The sequence below is a fragment of the Salvelinus fontinalis genome, chromosome 34, assembly GCF_029448725.1.
Source record: "Salvelinus fontinalis isolate EN_2023a chromosome 34, ASM2944872v1, whole genome shotgun sequence".
NCBI classification, from domain to species: domain Eukaryota; kingdom Metazoa; phylum Chordata; class Actinopteri; order Salmoniformes; family Salmonidae; genus Salvelinus; species Salvelinus fontinalis.
The window spans coordinates 29,140,873-29,152,360 of NC_074698.1; the positions used below are offsets into that span (position 1 = coordinate 29,140,873).

General features: G+C 47.7%; 1 protein-coding gene across 2 annotated transcripts; it reads right to left on the reverse strand.

Moving 5' to 3' along the window:
* Positions 1–1,780: 1,780 nt before the first annotated feature.
* Positions 1,781–7,005, reverse strand: LOC129833676 (G-protein coupled receptor family C group 5 member B-like). 2 transcript variants are annotated; one of them, XM_055898421.1, is made up of 3 exons: positions 5,077–7,005; positions 4,635–4,762; positions 1,781–3,204 (listed from the first exon to the last, which is right to left on the reverse strand). In XM_055898421.1, exons 1-3 carry the CDS (start codon positions 6,101–6,103, stop codon positions 3,160–3,162), a joined length of 1,200 nt encoding a protein of 399 aa, XP_055754396.1. In that variant the 5' UTR covers positions 6,104–7,005; the 3' UTR covers positions 1,781–3,159. The 2 variants fall into 2 exon arrangements, with proteins under 2 accessions (XP_055754396.1, XP_055754397.1); XM_055898422.1 differs by having other exon boundaries at positions 4,650–4,762; positions 5,077–6,726.
* Positions 7,006–11,488: the final 4,483 nt, after the last annotated feature.

Below are 11,488 nucleotides of genomic sequence, written 5' to 3' on the forward strand. Positions count from 1 at the left end.
ATGTTACTCGGTAGAGGTGAGTCCATGTTACTCAGTAGAGGTGAGTCCATGTTACTCAGTAGAGGTGAGTCCATGTTACTCAGTAGAGGTAAGTCCATGTTACTCAGTAGAGGTGAGTCCATGTTACTCAGTAGAAGTCAGTCCATGTTACTCAGTAGAGGTGAGTCCATGTTACTCAGTAGAGGTGAGTCCATGTTACTCAGTAGAAGTGAGTCCATGTTACTCAGTAGAGGTGAGTCCATGTTACTCAGTAGAAGTGAGTCCATGTTACTCAGTAGAGGTGAGTCCATGTTACTCAGTAGAGGTGAGTCCATGTTACTCAGTAGAGGTGAGTCCATGTTACTCAGTAGAGGTGAGTCCATGTTACTCAGTAGAGGTGAGTCCAGGTTATTCAGTAGAGGTGAGTCCAGGTTATTCAGTAGAGGTGAGTCCAGGTTACTCAGTAGAGGTGAGTCCAGGTTATTCAGTAAAGGTGAGTCCAGGTTATTCAGTAAAGGTGAGTCCAGGTTACTCAGTAGAGGTGAGTCCAGGTTATTCAGTAAAGGTGAGTCCAGGTTATTCAGTAAAGGTGAGTCCATGTTACTCAGTAGAGGTGAGTCCATGTTACTCAGTAGAGGTAAGTCCATGTTACTCAGTAGAGGTGAGTCCATGTTACTCAGTAGAAGTCAGTCCATGTTACTCAGTAGAGGTGAGTCCATGTTACTCAGTAGAGGTGAGTCCATGTTACTCAGTAGAAGTGAGTCCATGTTACTCAGTAGAGGTGAGTCCATGTTACTCAGTAGAGGTGAGTCCATGTTACTCAGTAGAGGTGAGTCCATGTTACTCAGTAGAGGTGAGTCCATGTTACTCAGTAGAAGTGAGTCCATGTTACTCAGTAGAGGTGAGTCCATGTTACTCAGTAGAGGTGAGTCCATGTTACTCAGTAGAGGTGAGTCCATGTTACTCAGTAGAGGTGAGTCCATGTTACTCAGTAGAGGTGAGTCCATGTTACTCAGTAGAGGTGAGTCCATGTTACTCAGTAGAGGTGAGTCCAGGTTATTCAGTAGAGGTGAGTCCAGGTTATTCAGTAAAGGTGAGTCCAGGTTACTCAGTAGAGGTGAGTCCAGGTTATTCAGTAAAGGTGAGTCCAGGTTACTCAGTAGTAGTGGTTCCAGGTTACTCAGTAAAAGTCAGTCCAGGTTACTCAGAGGGAGGGGGGTTGGGGGGGGGGGGGGGGGGGGGGGGGTTGGTGAAGCAGAACACAGTGTTTAAACAAGGAGTATTTTGTTTTTGGGGGTCCCGAGTCTTGGAGTAGAGCCAATATAGATGAGGTACACACACATATATATACACAGTTAACTGACAAAATAATGGAAACACTTGAGTAAATGAGGTAGGGATGGGCACAGTTATTCAGATATTCAAATATCCGAATGGACTTTAGTATTTGAATACTTGTGAGAGTATTAATTTTTTGTCTATTTTAACAATGAAAAGGCTTTGTCTAAATGTAATTGTCTATCTGACATTGCTACACACAAGGATATGCAATGACATTTGAAATACTTAATTCAATAAAACTATCTTTTGAATGTAGTTTTATTGACATAAAGGAGATACCATAGTAGCCTACACAGGTTTCATGTGTTTGTTATTGTCGGCCAATCAAAGTGGCACTGTCTACAGTCAGTGGCTCCATGTGTAGTAAGCAACGTGGGAGATCTCTAATCAATGCAAAATGGAATTAAAATGACAGAATGAAGTTAAATGAGAAGGAGTAGGCTACAAGTACGAGCAACCATCAGGTAAGCTGTTGTTTAATCTGAATGGAGTTGTAGACAAGGACGGGAAGCACAGCAAAATAACCTTAAGTACTTTTAGCCTAGCTGGCTAACATAGCTAGCTTCTTTAGATTGATTTGATGCATACAAGACAGGCACTACCAGATGGGATGATGGATGACCTATGGAATCTACAAATTTGTTGAACTAGTCTGTATGGCCACTCTCTCTCTCTCATAAAACTCACTGGCACCTGCCAATCACACTGCTGCAAGCAACCGGGATGCAAGTAGCACAGGCTGCACAGCAATCTAATTCCCAAGTTTAAACAACTCGACTATCCAGATATACCCCACAAAAATCATGATATTATTCGAATAGTGAATTTATTTCAAATGCCCATCCCTAAAATTAGATATTGAAAGTGACGAGTGGTCACTGAATGGTTTGATGAGGATGAAAACGATGTAAACCATATGTCATGTCTGTCTCAGTCACCAGATCTCAAACCAATTGAACCCTTATGGGAGATTCTGGAGCGGTGCCTGAGACAGTGTTTTCCACCACCATCAACAAAACAACAAATGTTGGAATTTCTCATGGAAGAAAGGTGTCGCATCCCTCCAACAGAGTTCCAGACACTTGTAGAATCTATGTCAAGGTGCATTGAAGCTGTTCTCATGGTGGCCCAACGCCCTATTAAGACACTTTATGTTGGTGTTTCCTTTATTCTGGCAGTTACCTGTAGGTACACACTGGCTAGAGAGGTTGGAGTTTAAGCCATACTTGTCCGTGTGTTATTCTATTGTGTGCTGTGTGATGGGCTGTGGTGAGGTACAGGGCTGTAAGGTGTCTGTACCATACCTACAGGAGGATGGAGGACAGAGCAAAACAATCTGATTTAGAAGAGTTTCTCCCAAAATAAACAACAAAAACAGAGCAAATATCTCAAAAGGGAGAGAGGTTTCACAGTTTTTCAGAAGTTATACAGTGGCTTAGTAGTCTCATGGGAGTAAACTTGAAAATGGTCTCCACAGCATTTGCAACCAAAATAGCGTTATTTTTAAGTTGAATATCTCCTACAGTGATTTAACTTCAAAACTACCCGTAATGTGTTGATCTGTCCTCCATACCTGCTCTCCCCCTCAGTCACACTCATTCAGTGGTTGGTTGGTGTATTTGATTAACACAGGGTGGGTGGTGGGTGTAAGCCCTCAGTAAGTTATCTGTTCAACTGTCTGTCCCCATACACACATAGAGATCGGGGGGGTTGGGGGGGGAGGTTCCTGATGGTGTCCATGTTATAGTTATCCTCACTGGGTTATTCCTCTGTCCAAGGACCCATCCTCCCTTCTTCATCACCCCATTCTTCCTTCCTCTTCTTCTTCATTTCTGTCCTTCACCACAGCTGCCGCCCCGTATAGGTCGGGGGTGCGGAGGGGACCTGTGAAAAGGAGGAGAGAGAGAAAGAGATGGAACGTCAGTTTGGTAATATACAGTGTTTGAAGTTGAGAGACACCCATGTAAACACACACACACACCGCACACACACACCACACCACACACACCACACCACACCACACCACACCACACACACCACACCACACACACCACACCACACCACACCACACCACACCACACCACACCACACGGTCCTGATAAGAGGTTACATTTTGAATGTTGCCTGTATCACATCTTCTAAAACCCCTTCTTTCCTCCTCTCTCTTTCTCTTCCCTCTTCCCCTTCTCTCTTCCCCTTCTCTCTTCCCCTTCTCTCTTCCCCTTCTCTCTTCCCCTTCTCTCTTCCCCTCTCTCTTCCTCTTCTCTCTTCCTCCTCTCTCTTCCCCTCTCTCTTCCTCTTCTCTCTTCCTCCTCTCTCTTCCCCTCTCTCTTCCTCCTCCCTCTTCCCCTTCTCTCTTCCCCTCTCTCTTCCTCTTCTCTCTTCCCCTCTCTCTTCCCCTCTCTCTTCCCCTCTCTCTTCCTCCTCCCTCTTCCCCTTCTCTCTTCCCCTCTCTCTTCCTCCTCTCTCTTCCCCTCTCTCTTCCTCTTCTCTCTTCCTCCTCTCTCTTTCTCTTTCTCCTCCCTCTTCACCTTCTCTCTTCCTCCTCTCTCTTCCTCCTCTCTCCCCTTTTGTCTCTTGATTCAGTCTCAACAGCTAATCCTGCTCTGTGCAGGAGAGAGCATAATTTCCAGACCTCCCCTCCTTTCCTTCCCCTACTCCCTACTAAAGTACAGTAATACCACTCTGATGTAGGTGGCAGGTCTATGAGCATAATACTAGGAAGGAGACCATTTGGTTCACAGGTAAACGTTCCCAGAACGTAAGCTGAAAGTTGGCTCAGCGAGTTTCTGGACGCGTGGCTCCAGATTCTGCCAGGTCAGCAGCGTTTATTTATAGCCAGGTGATTGGAGGTTAGTCACATGCGCTAGGGAGCTCACCCATCCATCCTGGGGCTAAAAAGGGCGTGACTGGGCCAGGGACACAGCTGCATCACTCACACTGGAGAGATGGCTCTAGTCTGCAGCCCAGGGAACCCACTCCCTCATTCACACACACACATGCACGCACACACGCACGCACACCCATACATGTATGCAAGGTGTGTATATGTGTTGTGTATATGTGGCTTTATACCTAATATGTGTGGCTTTCTTGCGCAGAATAATAATTTGAGTTTGTATACCTGTGAATGGTAGTTTGTGACAGGAGTGTAAACGTGGGTGTAAATGTGTGTGTGCTCACTGCCCAGGTGAGTGACAGTATGTTTCTATATATGTGTAAGTGTCTACACTGCTTTCTTGCTCAGGATCATAATCAGAGTTTTAATAGAGTTTGTGAATGGATGTGAAGCGTGGTCGGATGTGTAAACGTACAATATGAGAACTCACCGCTCCCCCATTCAGGATCATGGTCATCTCAGTGGGCTGGTACACGTTGCTGCGGAAGGGGGCACTGGGTCTGGGCGCTGTGTTACCATTATGATTACCTGCACTCCTCAGACCTGGCACAGCAGAGGAACAACGTTATTCTCTTATGCAAACACATTCATTCATGCATTCTACATTATGATCGACACAGGAACAGATGCCTAATCTGTACTTTTAACACACATGCTGTACAGGTACTGTTTGTACCACTACAAGAACCACTGCTCTTATGTAGTTATTTTTAGCCCAGTATGGTAATATCACTGAGTCACTATCTTCTACATCCAACCCCATACACAGAAACATGCATGTAAAACCTCAGTAGCGCTGTACTGACCTTGTAAGCATGAATTTTAATACACATTTGAAAGTCAAAGTCACTCGTTACCTGCAGTGTTTTCGTCAAAGCCATAGCTCTGGTTCTCCGGAAACTGCCTGTGTGAGAGGGGGATGTCCTCGTCGAAGCTGGTCTCCCTCATGCGGGACGGGGCCTGGGACGTGTCAAAATAGTCAGGGGCGGAGGGTTGTGGCGGGGAGCAGAGACAGGAGTGTGCCTCGGGCACGGCGTGGAACAGGAGGAGGAGCCAACCCTGTGCCACCAGTGCTATCGCCAATGCTGGATCGTCCCAGTCCGGGGACCGCCCCAGCCAGGCGTTACCGTAGAGATAGAAGCCCACCCAGGCAACCCAGAGGAGGAGAGACAACAGACAGGCGGAGAGGAGCCAGATCGCGTTACAGCGCCACTGCCGGGTCTTCCCACAGAGAGCGAAGGAGGCCGCTCCCAGCGCGGCTAGCAGTAGCGCAAGCACATAGCTACAGGCTAAGGAGAAGTCCAGAGGCAGGTACTGGCAGGCCGCTCTGCCCTCCCTGAGCACCGTGAGCAGGAGCCACTCGGCGGCGATGATCCCCTGGACGGCGCTCAGCCCCAGGGCCAGGCCGGTCAGAGCACAGCCCCCCGGGCTCCGGCGCTCGCGGCCCAACCTCCGGAGCCGCACACCCTGCACCAGCAGGCAGGAGAAGCACAGGGCGAAGAGCAGGCCCCAGAGGGCACGGCGCAGAAGACACAGCTGTTCGTCACGCTCGATGAGGTAGGCGAAACTGAGGCCGAACAGGCCCAGGATGCCCAGAAGCAGGAGGAGAATGGGTCCCACGCCGCTGCGCTTCTCCGCCTCGCTCACATGGTGTAGTCGGCAGAGGATGATCAGGCCCAGTAAAATGGCAGCCAGGGCGCCGCTGGCCGCTGCAGATTCGACCGCCACGCCCCAAACAGAGTCCAGGTCGCAGAGGAGGGTGTAGGGACGCACCAGGCCCCAGCCACACCCCCGGGGCACTGCCAACGAGTCCTCATCAGGGTCCTGGGAGGAACCACGATGGAGCACGGAGAGGAGGAGGAGGAGGACAGGGAAGAGTGCCATCTCTAAGAGGAGGAGGGAGGAGAGAGAAACAGTGAGTCATTTCTGGATCCGAATGTGCAAAGTGAAACAAAATCTCACTAGTAAATCGTCTACTGTAAATCTGTCTGTGTTTTTTTATGAAACACAAGTGATCACTGTGTGAGTGACAGTGTATGTACATGGAAGCGTTATCCAATGGCACGCACACACCCACACCCACACTTCCTGTATCCGCAACAACAGGAGCACAGTGACTCTCTCCTTCCATCCTGTAACTGGCCAGAGGTCAACACACAGCCAATAGGCTCCTTACCAACATCACACACTGATCGCTTCAACATACATACACATACACTGACTACACCAATACATGCATGCACACACACCCACACAAATGCATATAGACACACACAAAATGATGAGCATCAACTAGATACTTCCTGAACAAGAGCAGAACAAGTAAACAAACCATTCATATGGCTTTACCATGAAGCTGGGAGTCGGAAGTTGGAAATGTACTTTGAGTTACCGGTAGTCTTTATAACATCAGTATCCACAGACAGAGTCATACTCAGAGAAAACACTGCTGACTGTCTGAGCGGACGCAGGAAGGCATGTAGAATCATATCAGTGGAGGCTGGTGGGAGGAGCTATAGGAGGACAGGCTCATTGTAATCGCTAGAATGGAATTAATGGAACGGAGTCAAACATCAATCAAATTTCAAATCAAATGTATTTACATCAGCAGATGTCACAAAGTGCTATACAGAAACACAGCCAAAAACCCCAAACCCCAAGCAATGCAGGTATAGAAGCATGTGGTTTCTATAAGTTTGATGTGTTTGACTCTGTTCCATTGATCCATTCCAGCCATTACAATGAGCCCGTCCTCCTATAGCCCCTCCCACCAGCCTCCACAGGATCATATATATAACAGGAATAGAAGAACAGGAATCCTCCTGTCCAGACACAGGAGCTGACAGCATCATGTCGTTGAGGTAAGACACTGAGACGAGGCATATTGCATAGGTAAACACACACACACACACACACACACACACACACACACACACACACACACACACACACACACACACACACACACACACTTTTAAAGTGAAATGACTAAAATGTAAATGTAAATGTAATAGGGTAGGATGGGATGGGATAGGATAGGATGGGACGGGACAGGATGGGATGGGATAGGGTAGAATAGGATGGGATAGGGTTCTATCCCATCCTATCCTATCCCATCCCATCCCGTCCCATCATACCCTATCCCATCCTACCCTATCCCATCCTATTCTACCCTATCCCATCCTACCCTATCCCATCCCGTCCCATCATACCCTATCCCATCCTACCCTATCCCATCCTATTCTACCCTATCCCATCCTACCCTATCCCATCCTATTCTACCCTATCCCATCCTACCCTATCCCATCCCGTCCCATCATACCCTATCCCATCCTACCCTATCCCATCCTATTCTACCCTATCCCATCCTACCCTATCCCATCCTATTCTACCCTATCCCATCCTACCCTATCCCATCCCGTCCCATCATATCCTATCCCATCCTACCCTATCCTATCCCATCCTATCCTATCCTACACTATCCTATCCTATCATATCCCATCCCATCCTACCCTATCCTATCCCATCCTACCCTATCCCATCCTATTCTACCCTATCCTATCCTACACTATCCTATCCTATCCCATCCCATCCTACCCTATCCTATCCCATCCTATCCTATCCCATCCTATTCTACCCTATCCTATCCTATTCTACCCTATCCCATCCCATCCCATCCTACCCTATCCTATCCCATCCCATCCTATCCCATCCTATCCTATCCCATCCTACCCTATCCTATTCTACCCTATCCCATCCTACCCCATCCCATCCCATCCTATCCCATCCTATTCTACCCTATCCCATCCTACCCTATCCTATCCTACCCTATCCTATTCTACCCTATCCCATCCTACCCCATCCTACCCTATCCCATCCCATCTCGTCCCATCATATCCTATCCCATCCTATCCTATCCCATCCTATCCTATCCCATCCTATTCTACCCTATCCCATCCTATTCTACCCTATCCTATCCTACACTATCCTATCCTATCCTATCCCATCCTACCCTATCCTACACTATCCTATCCCATCCCATCCTACCCTATCCCATCCTACCCTATCCCATCCCATCCTACCCTATCCTATCCCATCCTACCCTATCCCATCCTATCCTATCCCATCCTACCCTATCCCATCCTATCCCATCCTACCCTATCCTATTCTACCCTATCCCATCCTACCCTATCCTATTCTACCCTATCCTATCCCATCCTACCCTATCCTATCCCATCCTACCCTATCCTATTCTACCCTATCCCATCCTACCCTATCCCATCATACCCTATCCTATTCTACCCTATCCCATCCTATTCTACCCTATCCTATCCTATTCTACCCTATCCTATCCCATCCTACCCTATCCTATCCTATTCTACCCTATCCCATCCTATCCTATCCTATTCTACCCTATCCTACCCTATCCCATCCTACCCTATCCTATTCTACTCTATCCTATTCCACCCTATCCCATCCTATTCTACCCTATCCTATCCTATTCTACCCTATCCTATCCTATCCTATCCTATCCCATCCTACCCTATCCTATCCTATTCTACCCTATCCCATCCTACCCTATCCTATTCTACCCTATCCTATCCTATTCTACCCTATCCCATCCTACCCTATCCTATTATACCCTATCCCATCCTACCCTATCCCATCCTACCCTATCCTATTCTACCCTATCCTATCCTATTCTACCCTATCCCATCCTACCCTATCCTATTCTACCCTATCCTATCCTACCCTAACCTATCCCATCATACCCTATCCTATCCCATCCTATTCTACCCTATCCTATCCTATGCTACCCTATCCCATCCTATCCTACCCTATCCTATCCCATCCTACCCTATCCCATCCTACCCTATCCTATTCTACCCTATCCCATCCTACCCTATCATATCCTATTCTACCCTATCCCATCCTACCCTATCATATCCTATTCTACCCTATCCTACCCTATCCTACCCTATCCCATCCTATCCTACCCTATCCTATCCCATCCCATCCCGTCCCATCAGATCCTATCCCATCCTACCCTATCCATCCTATTCTACCCTATCCTATCCCATCCTACCCTATACCATCCTATTCTACCCTATCCCATCCTACCCTATCCCATCCCGTCCCATCATATCCTATCCCATCCTACCCTATCCCATCCCATCCCGTCCCATCATATCCTATCCCATTCTACCCTATCCCATCCTATTCTACCCTATCCTATCCCATCCTACCCTATCCCATCCTATTCTACCATATACCATCCCATCCTACCCTATACCATTCTATCCCATCCTACCCCATCCTACCCCATCCTACCCTACCCCATCCCATTCTACCCTATCCCATCCTATTCTATCCTATCCCATCCTATTCTATCCTATCCCATCCTATTCTACCCTATCCCATCCTATTCTACCCTATACCATCCCATCCTACCCTATACCATTCTATCCCATCCTACCCCATCCTACCCCATCCTACCCTACCCCATCCTAATCTACCCTATCCCATCCTACCCTATCCCATCCTATCCCATCCTACCCCATCCTACCCTATCCCATCCTATTCTACCCTATCCTATCCCATCCTATTCTACCCTATCCTATCCCATCCTATTCTACCCTATCCCATCCTACCCTATCCCATCCTACCCTATCCCTTCCTACCCTACCCCATCCTACCCTATCCCATCCTATCCTATCCCATCCTATCCCATCCTACCCTATCCTATCCTATCCCATCCTACCCTATCCCATCCTACCCTATCCCAGCCTATCCTATCCCATCCTATCCCATCCTATCCTATCCCATCATACCCTATCCTATCCCATCCTACCCTATCCTATCCCATCCTACCCTATCCCATCCTACCCTATCCCATCCTACCCTATCCTACCCTATCCCATCCTACCCTATCCTATTCTACCCTATCCCATCCTACCCTATCCTATCCCATCCTACCCTATCCTATTCTACCCTATCCCATCCTACCCCATCCCATCATACCCTATCCTATTCTACCCTATCCCATCCTATTCTACCCTATCCTATCCTATTCTACCCTATCCTATCCCACCCTATCCTATCCTATTCTACCCTATCCCATCCTATCCTATTCTACCCTATCCTACCCTATCCCATCCTACCCTATCCTATTCTACTCTATCCTATTCCACCCTATCCCATCCTATTCTACCCTATCCTATCCTATTCTACCCTATCCTATCCTATCCTATCCCATCCTACCCTATCCTATCCTATTCTACCCTATCCCATCCTACCCTATCCTATTCTACCCTATCCTATCCTATTCTACCCTATCCCATCCTACCCTATCCTATTATACCCTATCCCATCCTATCCTATCCCATCCTACTCTACCCTATCCCATCCTACCCTATCCTATTCTACCCTATCCTATTCTACCCTATCCCATCCTACCCTATCCTATTCTACCCTATCCTATCCTACCCTAACCTATCCCATCATACCCTATCCTATCCTACCCTATCCCATCCTATTCTACCCTATCCTATCCTATGCTACCCTATCCCATCCTATCCTACCCTATCCTATCCCATCCTATCCTATCCCATCCTACCCTATCATATCCTATTCTACCCTATCCCATCCTACCCTATCATATCCTATTCTACCCTATCCTACCCTATCCAATCCTACCCTATCCCATCCTACCCTATCCATCCTGTTCTACCCTATCCTATCCCATCCTACCCTATACCATCCTATTCTACCCTATCCCATCCTACCCTATCCCATCCCGTCCCATCATATCCTATCCCATCCTACCCTATCCCATCCCATCCCGTCCCATCATATCCTATCCCATTCTACCCTATCCCATCCTATTCTACCCTATCCTATCCCATCCTACCCTATCCCATCCTATTCTACCATATACCATCCCATCCTACCCTATACCATTCTATCCCATCCTACCCCATCCTACCCCATCCTACCCTACCCCATCCTATTCTACCCTATCCCATCCTATTCTATCCTATCCCATTCTACCCTATCCCATCCTATTCTATCCTATCCCATCCTATTCTATCCTATCCCATCCTATTCTACCCTATCCCATCCTATTCTACCCTATACCATCCCATCCTACCCTATACCATTCTATCCCATCCTACCCCATCCTACCCCATCCTACCCTACCCCATCCTAATCTACCCTATCCCATCCTACCCTATCCCATCCTATCCCATCCTACCCTATCCCATCCTA

What these genes read in the sequence shown, in the direction of transcription:
- LOC129833676 (XM_055898421.1), bottom strand. Translation starts at nt 6,103, where the DNA reads ATGGCACTCTTCCCTGTCCTCCTCCTCCTCCTCTCCGTGCTCCATCGT. An exon ending in CTTTGACGAAAACACTGCAG is followed by an intron (nt 4,763 to 5,076) that starts GTAACGAGTGAC and finishes CTGCTGTGCCAG; the next exon opens with GTCTGAGGAGTGCAGGTAAT. An exon ending in GAGCGGTGAGTTCTCATATT is followed by an intron (nt 3,205 to 4,634) that starts GTACGTTTACAC and finishes TCCTTTTCACAG; the next exon opens with GTCCCCTCCGCACCCCCGAC.